Source organism: Oryza sativa, chromosome 6 (assembly GCF_034140825.1).
Source record: "Oryza sativa Japonica Group chromosome 6, ASM3414082v1".
In the NCBI taxonomy this organism is placed as follows: Eukaryota; Viridiplantae; Streptophyta; class Magnoliopsida; order Poales; family Poaceae; genus Oryza; species Oryza sativa.
The window spans coordinates 20,277,237-20,300,463 of NC_089040.1; the positions used below are offsets into that span (position 1 = coordinate 20,277,237).

The window sequence follows — 23,227 nt, forward strand, 5'->3', positions numbered from 1 at the left end:
GGAGGGAATAAGTTCACTTTGGCTCCCTTAACCAGGAGAAAATTGGGATTAAGAGTGGTTTCACTGCAAACTGATCAGGTGTCCACCAAAATGCCATTTTCGTTCCATTTGGTGAATAGAAATGTTTTTGCTCAATTTTATTTTTTCCCAGATCAAAATACCCCTAACGAAGGCCCCACTTGTAATACTCTTTGATCTCTCGGTTTCCCCTCTCCCTCTCTCTCAACGACACCGTCGGGAGCGGAGCGTGGCGGTAGAGGCCGGCAGACGGTGGCGGGCGTGGCAGAGCAGGGCCCGCAGAGGAGTGGCTCGACCAGCCGCCTCGACGCTGGGGTGCCGGAGTTTGCGCCGCGGATCGCCGCCCCCTGCTGCCGCTGCCAGTAATCTGCGCATTCGCCGCGGCGCCTCCTCCGCCACAGGCGGCCTTCTTCACGCCGCCATCGCTGTATCATCGACCGTACGAGCTCATCATCAACCGCAGTTGCTACGAGCTCGAGCCCCAGCTGTTCGACTTCCTCACCGGCCTCTTCCGGAAACCCACCATCCCCATGGGGATCTTGCCGCCGACCAACCTCGTCACCGACGACGACGAGCCACTGCCGACCGCTCCGAGGTCATGCAATGGCTCAATGCCCAGCCTCGTCGGGGAGCCCGTCGACTAGTGGCTTTGCAACCTCCGTCGCATCTGGATCCATTTCTGTCTCCTGCTCCTCCGTGGTGGCTTGCGGTGGCTTTTGGTATTTCTTAACCTCATAGATAAAATCCGCAAGCGCACGGAATATACCGATGTAGCACTTCACCGGGAGTATTCTTAGGTATCGATTTCCATAGGACTCTAAATCAGGTTCATCCAAGTACACGAAGCTACGAGTAGGCAAAAGGATAGAGAGGTTTCACCGGTGAGAAACAGTGTCTACATAAAGCTTAACTTTAATCCTAACGCGATACTTCGGGCACTGGCCAGCTCGTTGCTGCCAAATATCGCTCTACTGCGCACCCGGACAGGGAGGACTTCAGTGATATTGAGGGTTGTCACCACCTCTACACCCGCCTCACACCTACTATGGGATGCGGAGCAAACACCGAAAATTAACTACCTAGATACCGCGTCTAAGCAGATTAATTACTTACTTTAATACTAGCTACACACTAAAGTAAATCACTATATTTTTAGTTGATTATAGTGAACGATAATCCCGTATGCTGATTACGCACTAACTAAGAAATAATTCTTACCAAGCAAACTAAATTACTTAAAATATATTTCTATTATAATCAGACTAATTAACAGAGCAAAAGAAATAAGAAGAGGATTGTTGACAACTCCGAAACTCCTCCGAATTCTTCTACGCTACTCTCTCCCTAATCTAGTATAGAGCCTCTTATAATTCAGCTCAAGCTTGGAGTGTGTGTGAATGAGGGAGAGGAGAGGGGTATTTATAGTGTGGAGGTGACTTGAGAGAGTGGAGATGCTAAGGAATATTCTAAATGGAATCTTCACTCTCTCTTGACAAGTGTCCCTTCGGATGACGGTTTTCACCGGTATTAACAGCCACAACCGTCATAGGATGAGGAGTACAACTGCCACGCCGAAGTTGGGCTAGACTGGGCCAGCTACTGGTTCAGCCGAACCCTTTGGTTCGGTCGAACCCTGGCTAGCCCATCCAGCCCAGCCCTCTCTCTGGTGTTCTGACATGTGGGCCCCACTATATGTTCCACTGAAGATTGGCCAAGATAAATGTATCTTATTGGGTTTGTGGGCTCAAAACTCCATAGGTTTGGATATGGAAGTTATATTCTCATCCTTCATGTACATTTCATCTCAATTTTGGTAGCTTGTCACCTGCATACGAATATACACCAACACTCGTGGAAATTGTTAGAAATAAACCCTATCACTATGTTGGATGTTTTATATTTATGGTCTTATGCAGGTATTGATGGCGTTAATTTTGTACTTAGCAGCCGTCAACAGTGGCGGCGGCTGTCGCTCCTCTGCAAGCCTTGCTCCGCTACGCCCGCCGCCGGCCGCCGGCCACAGCCCGCCTCCCGGCTACTGCCGCTCCCGACGGCGTCGTCGAAAGAGAGAGGAAGAGAGGAAAGAGAAGGGTAAGAGAGTATGACAGGTAGGGCCTGCGTCAGGGGTATTTTGGTCTGGAAAAAAAACAAAATTGAGCAAAACATTTCTATTCACAAAAAGAACGAAAATGGCATTTTGGTGAACCTCTCTTAGTTTAGGATGACATTATAGTGAATCAGTTTGAAGTGATGGCATTCCAGCGGAACCACTCTTTTGCGATGGTATAATCCCAATTTTCTCCTTAACCAGGGACCGAATCTGATTCGTATCCGTAATATCGGGTATCTCGACCCCCAAGTACTAAAACCTGTGCAATTTGACTTCCTCGGTGGCTTAAAGGGTGGTTTTGCCAACGACAAGTAGAGTATCCTAATCTTCTTTGTCATGTGGGGATTAGGGTAGTAATCAATAGCATAGACGCAATGTCTAGGCTAGAGGTTATCTTTGTTTGTTGTGTGCTCCATGGATTATAGAGATAGGCGACAGGTGGTGACATCCCTGTCTGTCCTTTGTAATCCTCCATGCTCGGATACATTTTAGAGCTATAGGCCGGAGTCTCCTTGGCAGACTAGGGGTAAACCGGTGCCCGAAGCAATCAATAGAGTTTTACCTTAACTTAATTAAGTTAATTAACCCATAGGAATTCTCTCCATCCCAAGCCTACCATTTAGTTATTGTCCTTGGAAGAATCATGTTCTTAGATTATACACATACGTTCCTTGTGGATACGATACCCTGAAATACTCTTGAGTGAAGGCTACAACGTTATCTGTGCACTTGCAGATTATTCCATGGTTGTAATAAATACCAACAAAGATACACTTCTAGCCTCGAAAGGCCTCAATAAAGGACTTGCTGTAGATTGAAAAAGCATCTAGCTCTACTGGGTTTTGGCTAATTGATGACAAATGATTAATGGATTAATACACTTATTGAGTGTATAAGTAGGGTATTAGTTCGATGAAGAGATGATAAAGATGATGTGAAGAAATGGAATACAATGAGGTTTTATTATTGTTGTCGAAACGACAACTGTGTCACGTCGAAAGACGTGGTTCTCTCAACAGTGGTTGGAAAAAAAGACAATTGTATTGCTTAGTAAAATTTTTTCAGATCCCCCTGTTACATGGCCCTAGGGGGTTATTTATAGCCCTATTACAGACTCCTCCCTTAGGATTTAGGATTTACAGGGGAATTTACATGGTTACCCTTATAATAGGGACATTATTATGGGAATATGATGTCTTTTGCATGTATGGGCCCTTAATGGGTTGAGTAGCTTGGCCCAATTGTTGGCGAAACCCCTGGAAGGCACGATGGCCCGTTGGGCCTTCTCCTAGTGATTATAAGGATTATATATTGTTAATATCTACAGTCGATCGAGTAGATTTAGTCCTTTCTTACTTATTTATACTTGTCGATCGATTCAAATATGACATCGGCTTAGAGATAAATGATATGTCATCGGCAATTAGCCGATCGGCTATCATTTATGGATTTAACGATGGTTTCTTTTTCTTTATTTTTGTTGGTTGCAGGATCAAATCAACTGGCACGCTCACGAACCTAAAGGCAAGATTTTTTGGACCTGCACTGAAGTTAAGCAGATCTTCCAGGCCTCGTGTTTTCGCATCAACAGCTAGGCCAAACACCGACGGACTGATCGAGGCCATAGGAAGTCACAAGCTGTCGAGGGTCAATCTCTGTTGACGAAGATCAAGATCAAGATGGAATGCCGAGGATTAAGAGGATGTGATCCGTTGATGAATATCAAGCCAAAAGTCATAGTGGCATTGATCAAGGCTAAGGTATAGTTGATTTGGAACTAATGTGCTTAGAATTGTAGGTGAATAGTCCCGGTGGTAAAATGCCATTGACGTTGGCAACCCGCAAGGTGAAGCAAGATGATGACGTGATGGCATCCCTAGTGGTATAGCTTTTCTATTTGCATTTGAGTATATGAATGCCGTACTATTAAGATAGATGCAACGTTGATGTGTTTGTTTTTGTCTCAGTGCTCAAAGTAACCTATGCAAGTGCTATCTTGAGGGAAACCTAAGCCTTAACCTAACTTATGACTGGTTTTAGAGCTTGTTTCTAGTTGGGTTGGGTAGATCTTTCAATAAGCTTTCCATAGAGCCCAAGTTCATAAAAACGGATTCAAAAGCAAGGAGTTATGACCCTTTTATGAAGTGTTGTCAGTCTGTTAGTGGGGAGCGGAAGTTCCGGTCCAAGTACTCTATTCGACATTGGAAGGCTGACTTGAAGTTCCGATCCTTCTTCTAGACTGAGCAGTTACTTCGTACATGAAGTTCAGATCTTTTCGACCGGAAGTACCGAGTATTCGAATCTGTGAGTAATGGCTAGTTTTTAGGAATTCGGGTATTTAAACCTCTCCACCCCCACTATCTGTGGCTGTTGACTTTAGGCAAGATTAGGTTCATCCAAAACCAAAGATTCACTTCCCTAATCCCCTACCCTGTGGTATATCTTTGTGAGTGAGATTTTGGAAGAGATTTGGAGAGAGAAGGGATTTGGGTTTGAGAGAAGGTTTGAGAAGAGAGATTGAGTGCTAGTGAACTCCACCCCATTTTTGAAAGAGGTTTGAGAAGAGGGATTGATTGGTAGTGAACTCCACCCTATCCTTAAGAGAGTTTGAGAAGAGAGAGAGAGGTAGAGAAGAGAATTTGAGAGCATGTGACCTTTACTCAATCCTTGAGCACTTGAATTCATAGCAAGCAAGTCATCGATTGTGTTTGTTACTCTTGGTGGTTCTCCACCTAGACGGTTAAGCTTCGCCCGTGAGGATCCAACTGCGTGGATTGCTCGGAAAAGTTGGTAAGGTTTGCCTCACCGCCGCAAGGGAAGAGGTAATATTGAGTGGAAATTGAGTATCTTCTAGGAGGTTGCTTGGCAGAGCAAGCTTCATCGGAGATGGGTGCTCGTTGTTCAAGCTTGGACCTCAGTGTGGTCGCTTGAAAACTTGCTAAACCTTGGTGGTTGCTTATTGGAGACTAAACCTTTATTGTGGTTGATTGCTTGATGAGGCTTGGGATCAATCGAGATCCGGCTCCTTGGAGTCCCTCAACAGAAAGTAGGATCGTTGAGATCCGAATTTCGGTGAAAAATCTGTGTCTCCTCCTTGTCTTGCTTGTTATATTTGCTTCCCTGCTTGATCATAATTATTTACTCTATCTATTGCAGCTGTGTGTTGTGAGGTTTGCGCCTAGGTTTGCTCCCATGGCAAAACAAACTAAGGAGACCGGAAGTTTAGGTTTTTCAGACTGGAACTTCTGGTCCGCTACTTCTGTTAATTAAGACCGAAACCTTTGGTAAATTTGATTTCGCTGTGAAGTGTTTTTCAGGAGCGCCTATTTACCCCCTCTAAGCGACATGAATGTCCTTTCAGTTTCTAGGTTTGCACTACGTATACGTGATTTGCATTACATATTTTCTCACTCAAGTGCAACCTGCCCTACAATTTACGTCAGCATCAGAAATTAGCACCAAACGCATCAAGCACTTTGAAGTATATATATGCTGCCACACAAAACAATCACAAGTTACAACAAGTCAACAACACAATACAGAATGAAACTAGCTCATTTATTTATGTTTTTCCACAAAATATATGTGTTGTACCAGTTATTACTGCTTAGGTGGCTTGAAGTATGCATAAGCCGCAAAGAAGCTCTGCATCATGGTGAGTGCGAGCAGGATCACTGCTGCGGCAAGGGACGTGGCCACCCATGGGTTGCTGAAGTAGTTGCGCACCAGGGCGGCGCGCCACCGCGGCCACCTGGACCGCCGGTACCGATTCACCTCACCGATCACGCCGGCGAGGTAGTTACGGTCGGCAGCCAGGTGGGCCTCGCTGCAGAGCCGGCTGAAGAACCCCGTGGGGTCCCGGTCGCGGTTCATGTGGTTCACCAGCACGCCGCTGAGGTGCAGCAGCCTCATGTCCTCCGGCGAGGTGACGAGGCAGTCCATGAAGACGGCGTAGGCGGTGACGTGGCCGCGCGTGTAGGGGTAGGTCTGCTCGAAGGCGATGAGGTTGCGGAAGAGCGGCTCGCTGTAGTCGTACAGCTGCAGCTCCGGGATCTCCAGGACGCCGCCGTGGCCGGCGAACCTGACGTCGAGGAAGCTCGTCGCATCCTTCCTGGGCCGGAACGTGACGCCGGCCTCCTCCAGCTCCCTGGCGCATGGTATCCACTGCGGGAGCTCAGACGGCGGCACCAAGTGCTCGCTAGGGTCGTCGTCCGGCGCCGCGGCGGCGTCCGGTGGTGGTGGGAAGCCGACGGAGAGGTAGAAGAGGTGCAGGAGGTGGTGCACATGCACATCGCGGCAGGAGATGGGCGAGGAGTAGAGCTTGCGTGGTCGGAGGGAGCCGAATAGCCGCAGGGCACCAGCGACGAGGACGTCGCTGGTGTCGTCGGCGTCCGTCCGGAGCTGATGGAACAGCTTCTGGACGACACAGAACGGGATCTGGTTCTCCAGAAGCAGCAGGTCGCACGTGACGAACGACCACACCCAGCACCTCCCAAACAGCACGGCCCGGTCCTCGTCGTCATCTTGCCCGCCGGTGCCGGAACGAGAACTAGAGGAGGAAGCTTTAGCTCCTGATTGTTCTTCACTGGCAATGCGCGCGAACTTGAGCAGGCGGCGGAGGATGAAGCACCCGTCCAGCAGCATGATGCCCAGGACTACATGTCTCTGGCCGACGTCGAGCGCCTCCGCGTCAAAATTGTAGGACGCCAGGATACGTGGCAGGAAGCCGTTGATGGCGCTCAGGCACCGGCGCAGAAGCTCCGGTGTCCGGGTTGGCTCTTGGAGAAGGTGGTGCCTCCCGATGAGGCTACCGACGCAGCGCCATTTGTACAGTTCGAGGACCCTGTAGTCCTCCTCGCGGCTCTGCTGCCTTGGATAGCTTAGCAAGCCGATCTGGACGGCAACTGGGAGGTAGCTATAGCTGTTACCCTCCTCGTCCCTCCTTTTCATCTCACCAGGGACTCTGTAGATGGTTGGCAGCCGCTGCTCCGGCTGATTGGGCCCGCCATATTTCTCAACCACCAGCCTTTTCAAATCCTGCTCCATACTCTTCACGAATCCCTCCGATACAATATTGCTGCCTGGATTTTTGACATATTGGCCATTTTAGAAAAGCTTATTTTATAAGTAGATTATCATTAAATCAACATAATAGTATAGGATTTATCGGTTCGAATCCAACTGTGTCACGATGGTTTAGATGAAAAAAAAGAAACAACAACAGGATATCTGCAACTAGGTGACAGAGGAGAGGAGGCTGATACGTGGAACCGGCGGATAAATTAAAAATTTAGGCGGATAAATTAAAATGAAAATTTAAGAGAGTGGTATCTAGATATGTGCATATTTAGATTGGGTTATTTGAAGGCTAAGTTCCCTATTCGATAGACTAAGTTCCTACTTAAAAAAAGCTGTATATATCCGGTTGGATATAAAGGCCGGGTAAAAAAAGTACCCTCCTCTGAAAAAAGATGTGCATATTCTTCCACCGATATCGATCCTCGGCGCAGGTCAGGTCTCTAATCCCCTCATCTCTTCGTCCTCAGTTTGTTGCAGCCTTGCCGGACTGGCGAGCAACTCGCTAATCCGTCCACACTAATAATCTCTCCCGTACCTGATACCTCGCTTTGCCTGGCCACGCGCGCCGTGCCTCGTCCTGGCAGCTCTCCTCTCGTTCGACGCCGTGTCGCGCCATTCCTCGTCGCTTTCCTCAGCACGTCGCCGATTGCCAGGATGGAGGCCGATGTGGAACAGCCATAGCGCAGGAAAAAGGCCGACGAGCCGCGACGCCTCTGGCGGCGTTCGGATTGAGAAGGTCAGGAGGAGGGTCTGCAGTGGTGGATTTAACCTAAAAATTATTTTCATAGATTCATGAGATATGAGAGCTGAAGGCTCTCTAGTTTGTTTAGCCCACGCTGTCATAGTTATGGATACCACATACTTAATAGTACACTACTACAAAAATAATTTTTCTGTACGATGACTCATCATTTTTCCATGCGGACCATAACTAGTGGCGTCTGTAAAAATCGAGGGCCATTTTCCCATACTGCTTAAGTGGCCCGTAGGGCCTCTTAAGAGGGCCGCATGCAAAAATGAGCTCATTTTTTTCATACGGCTCACTTAAGCGCCCGCATGGAAAAATCGATTTTTCTATACGGGCCATTTAAGAAGCCATATGCGAAAATAAAATTTGAAAAATTTGAAAACTAGTGTATCTCACTCATATGAACTCCAAATTGAATGTTTTTTTCCTAAATGTTTCTAAAATCATGCTCTATCATGTTATTGTGTTCTTACTGGTATTATTTTGGCTATTTTTTCTTGTGACTTTGTTTTATCAATTAAAAATTTAAATTTCAAAAGTTCAAATAATATTTTGAAGTAGTAAATGATTTTATCTGAAAAAATCATCAATAACAAAGTTGTATAACTCATCAAAATCTATAACTTCTATTTTGGTTATTTTTTCATCCGAGAAAGTGATTTGTTAGATTGTTCACAATATGTACATACATAAGAGATGCACATATTGTGAACAATCTAACAAATCACTTTATCGGATGAAGAAATGACCAAAATAGAAGTTATTGATCTTGATGAGTTATATCACTTTGTTATTGATGAATTTTTCAATTGAAATCATTTTGTATTTGAAAATGTTGTTTGAAGTTGTCATATTTTGAAATTCAAATTCAAACTGTTCAAACAAAGTCATATAGAAAAAAGACCAATACAAAAGTTGTAGCTCTTGAAGAGTTATACAACTTTGTTGTTTATAACTTTTCTATTTGAAATCATTTACTATGTGAAAAAATTAGTTGAATTTCTTATATTATAAAGTTCAAATTTTATATAGTTCAATCAAACTCGGATGGAGAAATGACAAAAAAAAAATTGGTAGATCTCAACGAGTTCTATAACTTTGTTTTTGGCAACTTTTTCATGGTGATGGCGTCGATGGCGTCAGCGGGTTGCAGATCCGACGGCGCCACCCTCGGGAGGGCTGGATCCGCCGCCATAGGGAGCGGCGGGCGGCGCGGCTACGGCGGCGGCGGGCGGCGGCTCGGCGACCTTGGCTCGGCGGCCCGCCATCCCCTCCTCACCGCCACCGACAACGACGACGATGAGGCGACCCTCCCCCCTCCTCAACGCCGCGGCGGCGGGGGCGGCTTGGCCGCCTCGGGTGGCGCTGCCGCACCGCGCGGATCCGGTGCCCCCGACGACGCCGGGCGGCTGGGGCGACGGATCTAGTGCCGCCGCCGATGGATCCGGCGGGGGCAACGACGGCAAGCGGCGGGGGAGACGGATCCGCCGCAGGCGACGACGCCGGGTGGCTGGGGCGACGCTTCCGGTGCAGCCGACGACGGATCCGGCGGGGCAACGACGGCGGGCGGTGGGGGAGACGGATCCGCCGCCAGCGACGACGCCGGGCGGCTGGGGCGACGGATCCAGTGCTGCCGCCGATGGATCTGGCGGGGGCGACGACGGCAAGCGGCGGGGGAGACGGATCCGCCGCAGGCGACGACGCCGGGCGGTTGGGGCGACGCTTCCGGTGCAGCCGACGACGGATCCGGTGGGGGCAACGACGGCGGGCGGTGGGGGAGATGGATCCGCCGCCGGCGACGACGCCGGGCAGCTGTCAACGATAAATCAATCAGACGATGTCGAGGACCAGACTTATGTATGAATGGGCCAAGAACTCAGAATTGACACGATGAATTGGACCAAAATTCACAAGTCTGCAGAGTGGAGCAATAGAGGAGGCCACTAGCCGAAATTGGGTTGGATTGGGCCAGCCCCAGGTTCGGCCGAACCAATCCTGGCGCCGTTGGATCCTGGTTTTGGCGTGGACGTCCAAGATTGCATCCTAATGACGGTTGGAGGGCACTTCGGACAATTCCCCTTCTACAACCGTCATACCTACCTCTATATAAGGAGCTCACTCTCTTCACTTCAACACACACCTCAAGCAAGAACTCTCTCATTCCTCTCAAGTTTAGTTTAGTAGTATCTAGCTGGTGGAATAGAATTAGAATAGGAATCAGGAGTCCGGAAGTCTTCAGAAGAGTTCGTGTATGGCTCTAGTAGCTTTCCTTTCCTCTTTTGTAAGCTTTGTACTTTTATTAGAATACTCTTCTAAATATATTTCTGGTATTGAAATACTTTCCGAGTATATGAGTACCAACTTTACATTATGTTCTTGTTATACTGAATATACGGCTAGCTTATCTAGGAGATGCTTTAGTGCGGGTATAATGTTTGCTTATGCAATTACTCTATGTCATGACGATGATATTAGAGTAGTATCTGGCAGTTTAGGCGTGGTGTCTAGATTACGGGATATCATTATTTGGGGTTATTATATTGTGGATAAGAGGTGGGCCGCTGATGGTGACAGCTCAGTACGGGTATTCCTCTGCGCCTATATATAATCCTAAGTTAATTTCCTGGGAGGGTATTTCTCCGTATTTAGCCCCGGTTAGATGGTCATGACGGGCTGCCGTAAGGAACTCGACAGTCAGGGGTGGCTTCTCGAAGTACCAGGAGAGAATCGGATAGAGGGTATTAGCTAGTATGTTAGTTAACTAGAATGTATGTATACTATGTATATTAGAAGTATAGGAATAGATTCTCTTTCTCTTTTCTTTCCACCTAGCTTAGATTATTTATTATGAGGATGAGTAGAAATGCTTGTGTGTCATTCTACCCTTGGATTATCATAACCCCTGCTTAGAATATGATTATCACAAGTAATATATAAATTATTAGTTGAGTTCTCTCTACATGATCTTCCCACGGGATAAAATAAATACGATACCCTTGGAATACTCTCGGGTGAAATGCTACAATGGTATATCCGTGCGCTTGCGCATAAACTCTGTAAACATAATATACCAGAAGTATTTCTGCGCCATTGCTGAAAATTATATTTCTAGTAATGTCGTTAAGAAATACCAACAGGGATCCCCACAGCCTTGGACCTATACAGGAGCTAAGCAGATCTCCCAGGCCGCCGTGTTTTCCGTCAACAAACCTATTGTTGTATTCTTCATCACAGAAGTATCAGAAGCATGTGAAGAAGCAAACATTTTAACATGACAACACGATGAACAAACCAAATAAAGATCGTTCAGAGGTGATGAAAACCACGAACATGATCCGAACCACTAATTCTAGTGAGATGATGAAAACCAACATGTTCTCAATGGTGCTAAAATTTCAAATCTTTTGAAACGTTAGCAACTAATCATGTGAAATAGAAACAAGATGCTAGGGACATGTGTCGATCGTCCAGAGGTGTCCGATCCAGAGCCGGGATTTCTGTTGCTGGCTGTGGCTGCGTGTTTGATAGAGAAATAAAGAGTGACAATTGGTAAACTGTAAAAAGTTTGGAAATTGAGTGTTTGAGTCCTAACTAGGAGTTTTACTTTGAGTCAGAAGTTTTTGTATAAATAGATAGGGAGGCTATGTCTTGAGGGTAAGTTAAATTTGAGAGATTACTGAGTCGAGAGCATTTGAATTACGGTTTTGTGAGAAACTTATGAGGGTGTTGTGGCTGCACCCTGTGAACAAATACTTAAGCATTAAAGATCATATACAATCATTAAGGCATTGACGATCTCTTCCAGTTTTGTAAGTTTCACGTTATTGTTCGGTTTTGATATTCACTTGTGATTGTTTGTTTTGCTGCAATTTTGTTCAAGTTAACGCATCTAAAACCATTTTAATAATTCATTGATCAGACCTAGAAGGTTTTATTGATTGGCTCTTGCTAGATTCGAATTTGCTTAAGTTTTAGGTTTAGTTAAGATTTACTGAAATTCTAACACAACTGACTTTCAGGGTGTTTTCTCTTAAACTGTTTATTAGAAACACTGAAACTGTTTATTTGTTTGAAAATCTGTTTGGTGGAGTTGTTCCTTGGTTTGTCTATTTTTTTATGAAGATTAAAGCACGATCCAACGGTTGGTATTGGAGAAATCATGTTTTTATAGAAGTACTGTCTTGCTATTTCCACGCAGATGGCTAGACCGTGAGAGGACTTGCAGTCAGATAGGCCAGGCCTTGGTCAAACTAACCCTAGTAGGTTGGATAGACCACCATACTATTCCATTAGTTTTTGAGGTTATGGTATGTTTTTATCTCTCAAAGTTCGATAATTTGACTTCCGCGGACGTAATCTACCATTCACGCTTGTATAGTAGGCTTGGTTACTTGTGTTCGTTAATATTGTGTAAATAAATTATTGTCGTTGATCCTACAAACTCTGAAGGCTTAATAAACTAAAAACTTGCAATAATATTGTGTAGGATCGAACACGAGTAACCAAACCTAATTTATTGTAGGATTAACGGCAACAATTTATTAACCAAAAGACTTCAGAGTTTTAGTCAAGAAGAAAAGGAAAAACATAACTTGTGATTTTCAGTCAAGAAAATTAATAAGGAATCTGAACACTTGGATCGTGATGATCTGACTTCCTTTAGTTAAGACTTGGTTTCTGAAAAGAAAGAAAGGAAGCTAAGCAGCTGGATCACGATGATATTTGTTTAAGACTTGGTTTCGTTTTTTTAGTACGTCAAGAAAAGAAAGGAAGCTGATGAGCAGCTGGATCGTGATGATCTGACTTTCTGACATGCATATCGATGAATTCGTGATGAGCTGAGAGCAGCTGGCCGGTTGGTGCACGTGCCCCACCCGCAAGTAACGGATCGATGACACAGCTTCCGACCTTCATCGAGGTGCACGCAGCGTTCGTTCCCAGGCCAGCTAGGGTTTAAATGCAAGAAAAATGTATATACCTCTACTCCCCCACTGCAGGCAGCAGGCCATCCCACCGAGCGTACCATACACTACTGATACGCACACCTAGAGCAAGTTGAGCGAGCCATGGCGCTGGTGGCTGAGGCGATGGGGAGCCTTGTCCCCAAACTGACCGAGCTGCTCAAAGAGGAGTACAAGCTGCAAACGGGCGTTAGGGAGAAAATCAATTTTCTCAAGAGTGAGCTCGAGGACATGCATGCTGCCCTTCGCAAGGTTGGCAGCATGCATCCCGACCTGCTTGATGAGCAGGTCAGGATTTGGGCAAGCAAAGTCCGGGAGCTGTCGTATGACATGGAGGACGTCATCGACGCCTTTCTGGTGCGTGTAGATGGCAGTGTGCCTGCCAACCCCGGTTGCCTCGAACGGCTTGTGCACATGATGTGCGGCTTGTTCACCAAGATCAAGGTTCGCCATCAGATATCTGGCGTCGTCCAAGACATCAACACCAAACTAGAGGAGGTGTCCAAGGCGCGTGAAAGATACATAGCCTCTGATCTTCAGGCTAACCTAGCTGCCACACAATTGTCCACCCATGATCCTCGCATCCTGTTATCGAATACAGATGCGGCAAAGCTTGTTGGTATTGATGGCACAAGGAATGACATCATAAAGATCCTTTCCCTGGAGGGTGACAACTTGCCCTTGGGGAAGATGATAAAAGTTTCCATTGTTGGATCCGGGGGAATGGGCAAAACCACTCTCTCCAGAGCAGTGTACGACAGTGTTAAGGGGAAATTCCAATGCTCGGCATTTGTGCCAGTTGGCCAGAATCAAGACTTGAAGAGGGTCTTCATGGACGTTCTAAATGATCTTGACAAGGAAAAGTTCGACAATATCCATAGCACAAAAAAGGATGTAAGGTTACTCATGAACGAGGTCTACGACTTCCTTGAAAACAAGAGGTGCGCTCATGATTCTTATTCTAATTACCCTCGCATATTATACTTTCATACCATGGTACTATAAATCAAGCACGAGCAAATTTTAGAGTGCCAAAATGATGCCTCTATAGGAATAAATAGAAGAGCATGTGCTTTGGGTAAATGTATTCTAGGAAATTTTTGAAATTCCTCTAAAAAGTGTCTCTGCTCTGTAGAAATCCTGAATTTTGTTTTACTTGGTATATAAATCTTGATTTTAAAGGAGATTTAAACATCACCTCTAGATAATGTTTTTGTTGTATAAACTTCTTTTCTCTTTAGTTTTTACTATAGAAATTGCGGCAAAATGTTTTTGTATTCCATTTCGTTAACTTTTATTAGCTGGTAATTAAGTACTCTATTCGCAAGCTTGGAGGTTATTGGTAGGGGTTTCTCAATAACTGAAGGAAAACTAATTCGATCATCAACAAACATAACTCTTTAATTATATCTCAAACTAATAAATGGTGACAAAAGCATGTACGACCTAGTATGTGCCAAATTATAAGGAATCATTGTTTAAGAGAAGTCGGCATTTTCAACTTTTGACTAGTAAAAATTACTCTCAATATATATGTTCTTTAGTTTCACGATATTTGACATCAATAGATTTGTACTTTGAAGTACTTTCGTATGATGTTAATCTGGTAGTTGTTGATAATATATCATGTAAGAAATTAACGCCCAAACTTTTACATTAGGGACTGTGTAAAAACCTTGTAGACCTTATATTTTGAGGTGGAGTGGTATTGAACTACTCCGTATATTTTAAATGTTGGCTTGTTGATCTATGAATGGATAGGCAATCTGATTTTTGGGTTGTCCTGAAGGGCAAACTACTTTCAACAATCATCATAAAAAAATTCCACTTTGTCTCTCAAACTAATATAAGTGGTGACAAAAGCATGTACTACAAAATTGTATTTAAGGTCTGATAGAACAGATACTTAATTTAACTATAGTAAAAAAAACTAAGCATCATCATAACATTGTACATATTTACAACATTATAGTATTGCTCATGAAATCACTCGTGTATACGTTATGATGATGCATTTGTTGATCAGGGTTCAGAGATGAAACCAGTTTGTTTGTTTCCATTTTCCCGTTATTGGCACGTTTCTTGTATTTATAGGAGCAAAACGTGTATTTATACATTGCTAAACTCTTGCACTGTTTTCTTGATAGGTACATCATTGTTATTGATGACATTTGGAAATTCGATGCTTGGGACATGATTGCAAAAGTCCTGGGAGACAGTAGTTGTGGAAGTAGAGTGATCATAACTACTCGTATTTCTGAAATTGCTGAGGAAGTCGGTCATGTTTATGAAATAAAACACCTTTCTGATGTTGACTCGAGAAGGTTATTGCATAGAAGAATATTAAGTGGTGAAGACCAATGCCCCGATGATGATTATGATTTGGAAGAGGTTTGTGATGAAATTTTGAGGAAATGTGAAGGGGTACCATTGGCCATTGTTACAACGTCTAGTTTGTTGGAGAGTAAACCAAGGGAGGACTGGTCTGAGTTGTATCGGTCAATTGCTCTTGGCGCAAAAGACAACCGGCATGTGGATAATACTATGAAGATATTGTCTCTTAGTTTCTATCATTTGCCTTATCATCTAAGAACATGCTTATTGTACTTGAGCGCATTTCCAGAGGATTATTTAATTGGTAAACAAACATTGATATGGAGGTGGATAGGTGAAGGTTTTGTCTGTAAGGAAGAAGGAAGAGACTTATATGAGGTGTGAGAGGGTTACTTCAACGAGCTTGTAAAACGACGTATGATCATGCCAATAGAGGCAGAGAATGAAGACTACATACTAGGCTGTCGTGTTCATGACATGGTGCTCGGTCTGATCCGGTCATTGTCAAGCAGTGAAAACTTTGTCACCGTATTGGGTATAGAACAATACAACACATCTCACCAGGGCTATGGTCGAAGGATAGCCATCCTAAGCAGCAAGAATGGATTACCCCCAGTGGTGAACCTGGGAACGGCACAGTCACAAGTGACAATCCGGTCATTTAGTGCCAATGGTTTGTCATACATAGATGTTCTGCCAACACCGGCGAAATTTGAAGCTGTGCGTGTACTGGCACTGCAAAATTGTGAATCATTGCAGGACCTTCACGGCCTGGAGCATATTGGCAGTTTACTTCACCTACGATACCTTGCACTGACGTACACACCTCTTTCTGAGCTCCCAAATGGAATAGCGGGACGTCTGAGGTTCCTAGAGACGCTGGATCTGTGGGGGACTGGCATAGAGCAAGTGCCGTCGAGCGTGGGCAAGTTGACACAGTTGCTGTGCCTACAAGCCGATATTAAAACAAGGGTGCCGGATTGGATCGGGAACCTGACGTCCCTGCAAGAGTTGTGGATGTGGCCTGATGCTGCAGCTGCAGGGCAGTTTGTGAAGGAGCTGGGCAAGCTCGAGGATCTGAGGGTGCTCTGTACTCAGTTCGAGGGTGCCCCCGCAACGGACATTATCGAGTCTCTAGGAAGTCTGCCCAAGATACAGAAAATGCACGCCTTTGACCGTTGGGCAGCGGTGGGGCAGTGTGTGCCGTGGGAGCAAGGATTCGTCACTCCTCAATGCCTCCAGTTCCTGTGCCTGAGGTGTTTGACCTTCACCAGCCTGCCGCCGTGGATTAATCCGTCACTTCTGCCAAACCTCAGCAACCTGTCCCTGTCGTTGCAGGTTTTGCGACAGGCGGACATGGAAATCCTTGGCAGGCTGCGAATGCTCCGCAGACTCGATCTATTTGCGATGGGGAATGCAATTATAAGAATTGGGATTCATGACACCCTGTTGTTCCGCAAGTTGAGATTCTGCACGATGGCCACGACCTCCATCCGGTTTGTACCACCTCCTGCTGCTAGTGCTGCCGTCACAACACCTGTCTCAGTCATGCCATACCTGGAATTACTTCACTTCAGCTTGGACGTGCACTTCTTCAAGGACAGGAAAATTGCTTTTGACATTGGCTTGGAGCACCTCCCGAGTTCTCTTCGCACAGTAAAGGTTTTTGTGCTCTGCCACTTAGCCAAAGAAGAAGACGTCAAGGAGGCGGAGGCGGCATTGTTGCACTCCGTCAGCATCCATCCCAGCCGTCCCGCCCTTCAACTCGAAAGATTGGCCGAAGATAAAATGCTCCCTTCTCACCTCAAAGATGATCAGTGAACATCGTAGCCATCACATATCTCCCCAGTCACTCTATCTGTTGGAAATCATTCATGTGATGTACTAAGATAATGTACCCTGTATTGCATGCATAGTTTCTTGGTTCGTTGTGTAATATCAATGAATAAGTCTATTTTGCTTCCCTCAGCTCATGTCCCTGGTTGAATCACATCCCTCGATTGCAAAACCAGGTATAACCCATCCCCAACTTACAAAACCATTGCAAATCGACTCCTCGAGCGGTTTTATCCCACGTGGCAGGTTGACTTGGTCTTCATCCACGTGGCACCAAGCCTTAAATGGGACCCACATGTCAGTGGAGTAAAACAACAAAAATAAATTTTAGGCCCACGTGTCTCCTTCCTCTTTACCCTCTCTTTCTCACCCTCAGGTGGATGGCGGCAGTAGCGAGCGAGATGGAGCTCCACAAGCTCGGCGGCTGCGGCTCACACGCGGGGAGGGCTCGCCTGCAAGGACTTTCTGCTCAAAAGAAACTTCCATAAACAAGAGAACACCAAAAATGACTTTGTGTTTTAAGTTGAATGAAAAGTAGTGGCATTTGTACATATTTTGTCATGTACGATTTCAACCTACAAATAACACATATCATTATTCATACATATCTATTGCAGACTGAGGTAAACAATACAATGACACAGAAAGTACAATAACTATACCATATGAATGTCTGATATACAGAACTGTTCATTAAATGAGTTTATAAAATATAAAACATGCATGGATCGGATAATCGATCTTCAAAATTTTATAGCAAAATTGCTAGTCTTTCAATTGGTTTGATGAAAAGCAATCAACAATTCAAATCTAATTTTGGTGATGTTTTCGGCTTTAGTTATATGCACATGTAGGATGTTTCCAAGTATTGTTTGCTCTTGCTAACTGTACAAACAAATCAAATCAGTGTTTCTTATAGCTTAGTGGTATTTTGTCTATAAAACTTATCTAAAAAAGGGTTTCACACAATACCCAATATTTTAAAAAGCAGTATGCAGTTTCATGCGGTCACCCCCACCTTGTAGCGCTTATGTGGCATGATTGGACACTTATGTGGTACAATCAGCCGCTTATGCGGCTTAAGCGGTACAAGGTTGGGGCACCCGTTCCTTGTATGCGGCCTTGTAGACCTTATTCTAAAACATTGCACGAAACCATAACGCTTAAAACAACTATGTAGAATTAAGATGCTCACTTGTTCACTAAATACCAAAAATGTTTAAACAAAGCTATTTGGAAGCGATGGATTGCCAAAGTTACAAAAAACAGTTCTCTAGTTATGTGTGACGGACCAATTACCATTGTAAGCAAAAATTTAATCAATGCTGATAAATTTAAGTCGAAACTTAACAGAACAAAGTTCTTAACTTGTTCTACTATAAACTAAAGGAATCTGAAGCAACTGGTAGCAACTTTATACAAGAGGACTGGACTTGTTCATGTTCTACTATTCAACATTATATAAAAAGGTCAATGTTTCTATAGCTCATCCCTCTTGTCAGATAGTTCTCCAAATTCAATGTTGGCATTTCCAATATGGAACTTTTGGAAGCTAACAACCAGATTTAAGGAGTTGACATTGCAAACCTAAATGGTCATGAGCTGCATAAAGTACTAGTGTCGCCAATATTTTTTCACGACACCCATGCGTTTCACAGCATCCTTTTGTCAATTTGCAAGTATGCAGAAAGTAGCAACCCCACTCTTCCCTAGAACTCATTACTCATCTTAAACACAAAAAACCACCAATTTTTGTCTTTACCAGTCCAATCATATCGAAACTAACTCAGCAGAATCATATATAGTCTTGCTATCCAACACCCCATTCCATTCCAATATGGGAATATCAACCAGCGGATCAAGAACTCGAACTCGCCATTATTTTCAAGCAAAGAAATAAATAACTCTGAAAAGGCAAGAATCAGAGGGGGTTCTCACCGGTAAGCCCTCCTCCTTGGCGTTGGAGGCGTGGGGCTCAGCGCGGGACGGGAGGGGGTTGGAGCCCTTGACGAGCCAGCCGAGTCCGAAGAAGGCGGCGCCGGCGAGGATGGCGGTGCCCCAGGCGTGGGAGTACCACCTGCTGTACTGCCGCACCGCGAACAGCCACTGCTCCCGCAGCGTCGCGGCGTCGGGGATCGCCGCGTCCGGCGGGTTAGGGTAACCACCTCCGCCGTCGCCCGGTGGGCCCGTCCGAACCCGCGCACACGAGGCGCGACCTCCGGCGCCGGTGGGGGCGGAGGCGGATGCTGAGGCGGCGTGGGCTTCTCCTGGCTCGCCATACCACCTCAGGGCCTTGAATCCTTGATCCTTCAGCCGACGAAGGGCCAGCGGAGATTGAGGCTGCCGGCGGCGACCGGCGGCGTGAGCGAGACGGGAGATGCGGAGAGAGAAGAGAGGTGACGAGCGAGAGAGGCTGAGCTCGAGTTTAGTGGGCCTCGCCGCTGTGATAGTGTCACCTTCCCAGGCAATATGGGCCATATGTGCATCACATGGGCCGTCGGAACGAGGAGGCTAACGAGCGCGTGGTTCTGTGGGCTTTTTCTTTTCGACGGGATTGAAAGTTGCAGCAAGTTTTAAAATAGGAATAAGTTCACATTAGGCCCCTTATTGTTGTGGAGTCTAAAATTCGTTAGTGAATCGTAATACCAAATATGGCGCGTCCCTCAACTCTCAAAACCAGTGCAAATAAGGTCCTAAGGTATTTTGGACTGTTTTTTGACTGACGTGGCGTTGACTTGGTACTTCAAGTCAGAAAAAATTCATGGGACCCACATGTCAGTGAGTGTTCGGTTAAAAGAAATTGTAGTGGGGCCCACGTCATCACCCCCCTCTCATTCCCTGTTTCTCTCCCTCCTCCTCTCTCTCCCTTTCCGCGCAGGCACCGCCGCTGTTCTGCCCGAGGGACCTGAAGAAAGGAGCGAAATCGCGATCTAGTGATGTAAGCGGCGACTATGGAGGGCAGTGTTGATGAGCCAGCAAGCAACTGCGGTAGTGGTGGCAGCACTGATGAGGCGGAGGTGTTCCCTGGAAGGTGGTGTTCATGGTCGGTGGAAAGCAACCGAAGTTGGTCCAGCTTCGATTTGTGCGGTGGCGGTGGTCGGGTGAGGCCGTGCGAGCGAGGCTTGGTCCTGCACGGGCACACCTTGTCATGGAAAAGGGGTGGCAGTGGATTGAGCGGCTGCTACTGGTGGGAACCATGGATGGGGGGGGGGCGGGCAAGGGGATCTCATGGTCTGGGAGCGGCAGGACTTGCCACAGGTGGCACATACGAGGTTGGGGATGGCCTCGGTGGACTCGGCCATCGACGTCGATGCCTGTTGTCTAGTGCCTACACCATCCATGAGTCGCGAGGGCTGGTGCGGAGGGGCAGGCGAGATCTCGACGTAGAGGGCCCCCATGATGGCCTTATCTCGTGACATGTCCATCTTCTCGGAACAACGGCACCCTTGCTGCTGATCTTCTATCGCAACTCCTCGGTGATGAGGGCGGATTCTAGCTGCTTAGACGATTCGATCCCCAAACACACTCCAGTGGCAGATGTTGTCATTCTTAAGGGAAGGCGACCTGCGGGAGGTCCTCCACCTACTCACCACCCGCTTGGTAGCGGGGTTGGACCCTCCCATGGAGCACTACGGCTGGGTTCTCGACCTCGTCGTCGCTAGGAGGGCTGTCTAGGAGGGGAGGCAGGTGCAAGCGCACACGATGGCCAAGGGCTCCCTAGGTGATGACGACCTTCATCACCGATGCCGACTTCATCCTCCATGCCGCTGCCCACTCCCTATGCCCTCGCGTGCCACATACAGTGCCTGCTCCCACGCCACCGACACCCTGTTCCCACCAACCCCACCAAGAAAAAGGGAGAGAAATAGAGAGAAGGAGAGGATGTGTCACTGACATGTGGAGTCCACTAATTTTTATTTTTTAATCCAGACTAAATTGCCCTAGCATGTGGGTCCCACACTAACTCAGCCGCTACATCAACCCGGGCAATATATTACTATGGGACCTCGAGTACACCAGTTTCGCACATTAAGGGTGTGTTATACCTGGCATTATAGTTTAGAGACGAATTTCAAACTTGGTGATAAATTAAGGGATTTAAAGTGAACTTATTCCTTTAAAATGGAAAAATCCACTTTAGGTCCATCAAATAGGGGTCGAGTTTCAATTATATCCCTCAACCACACAAACCAGATATAACGCAACCTCATCTTCTAAAACCAGTGCAAATTGAGTCTCTCGGTGGTTATAGATGGCGGTTTTGGCTGACGTCACACTCACGTTACATGCTACAATTACAAAAAAAATGGGACTCACTTGTCATTGAAATTTCCCTTCTTCCTCCTCTGCCCCTCTTTCTCCTATCTTCTCCCCTTCGATCGACGTCCAGCCATTGCCCTAGCATCTATGTCAATGAGGAGAAGGTCAGACGTGGAACTGTAGCTGGACATGTATTGTCGACCCATATGAGATCCTCTTCCTGCTAGCATCGAGGATGTCGGGATGGCGCTCAATGTCCTGGCTGGACAGGAGCTCAATGGGGAGGTAGGTGCAGGCGATGAGCGTGGCACCGATGGGCTGTGCAGCATTGACGGAGAATACGATGTTGGTAGCGAAGTGGGCTGAGTAGATGTGGAACTCCTCGTACGTACCACCGTGGGTTCACCACCTTGTTGTTGATGACCCACATTTGCCCCCAGTCATGCCTGGCCGAGGGTGATCATCGAGTATAGCCATGTCACCCCCTTGTCAAAGTCTACTGTTAAGAAAACTAATTCAATTTTAAGCTTGAAGAAAATGGAATCTCCCATGGATGCAATCAACTGACATTGCGGAAGATCCTAGGGGGCACCACTAGTGGCGCGGGTTGGGTTGAAGAGGTGGTCCACCGAGGATGGTGGCCTTAAGGGTGCCGTGCAACAGCAGGTCCTCCTCCTCTCCTCCACCCACTGCCGGTTGAGCCCCAGTTCTCCAGATCTCCAATCGTTGGCCATCCATCCATCTCCTAACCCCCTCCGACTCCAACTCCGATGACCTCAGTCTATCTCCCACCTCCTCCTCTAATGCGTCTCCACCTCCACCTCCACCTCCACCGTCCTCCCCACACCCCTATATATCACCTTTAGCTCCTACCTTCCCCATTGTCGCCCTCAATGCTTCCGCCATGAGCTTGGTGACGTTGCGGCCACCGCCCCTGTGAATTTCAAATTTAACAATGCAATTTTTTGTTGTAAAACTCAATGTATGAGAACTAAGACTCTAAATGATTGATGACCTACTTAAGAACAAAATGTATTATGGTACAAATTAGCACATAAGAGAAACGAAAAAAAACAAGAGAGATAAAGAGAGAGAGAGAGAGAGAGAGAGAAGCTTAAAGTTCATCATGAAAAACATGATTATGGGCACAACATTTCCTACCTATACTAAGCAAGTACGGTCAAAAAATATCACTGAGATTTATATATTCCGGAAAAGTGGCGACAGTTTTAGCGGAACCATTCATAAAAATGTAATCCGGCACAAGGCCGGTCTGGATCCCGATCCTTCAATGAGATCATTTTCCCATGAAATCATTCACATGTTTAATTAGTTACGTGATCCGAATTCAAACATGGCGATGACGATTACCGGAGGAGTCGCCAGATAAAACAAGATTAGCACAAACACCACAACCCCTAACTGCCTGCATAGTACTCCCTCCTTCTCTAAATGTTTGACACTATTGACTTTTTTAAATATATTTGACCGTTCATTTTATTCAAAAATTTTTGTGATATGTGTAAAACTATATGTATACATAAAAGTATATTTAACAATAAATCAAATAATAGAAAAAGAATTAACAATTACTTAATTTTTTTAATAAGACGAACGGTCAAACATTTTTAAAAAGTCAACGGCGTCAAACATTTTGTGATGGAGGTAGTATCTCACATTACGTAGGAATCACAAAAACAAATGCACACCTCACTGGTGATGTCAAACTAGAAAGCAACCTCCCCAACTACTAAGCTTAGCTACTTGCTTCTATTTTCAAAACCCTGCCACAACATGGAGCGTCGGCGCGCGCACATTTTGTGGAACCATTTGGCCTGTGCCGTCTCTATCTCCATCGCCTTCATATTTTCACATCATGCA

At 45.9% G+C, this 23,227-nt stretch overlaps 3 protein-coding genes and 1 pseudogene across 3 annotated transcripts; 2 read left to right on the forward strand and 2 right to left on the reverse strand.

Moving 5' to 3' along the window:
• Window positions 1-5,675: 5,675 nt before the first annotated feature.
• On the reverse strand, window positions 5,676-7,174 carry LOC4341182 (UPF0481 protein At3g47200). Its single transcript, XM_015786856.3, has one exon. It carries the CDS (start codon window positions 7,172-7,174, stop codon window positions 5,729-5,731), a length of 1,446 nt encoding a protein of 481 aa, XP_015642342.1. The 3' UTR covers window positions 5,676-5,728.
• A 5,774-nt stretch (window positions 7,175-12,948) lies between these two features.
• Window positions 12,949-17,218, forward strand: LOC4341183 (disease resistance protein RGA5-like). Its single transcript, XM_015786311.3, has 2 exons — window positions 12,949-13,857; window positions 15,064-17,218. Exons 1-2 carry the CDS (start codon window positions 13,022-13,024, stop codon window positions 15,632-15,634), a joined length of 1,407 nt encoding a protein of 468 aa, XP_015641797.1. The 5' UTR covers window positions 12,949-13,021; the 3' UTR covers window positions 15,635-17,218.
• LOC107281286 (disease resistance protein RGA5-like) lies at window positions 15,674-17,071 on the forward strand. Its single transcript, XM_015786857.1, has one exon. It carries the CDS (start codon window positions 15,674-15,676, stop codon window positions 17,069-17,071), a length of 1,398 nt encoding a protein of 465 aa, XP_015642343.1.
• LOC4341184 (uncharacterized) lies at window positions 17,133-19,510 on the reverse strand (annotated as a pseudogene).
• Window positions 19,511-23,227: the final 3,717 nt, after the last annotated feature.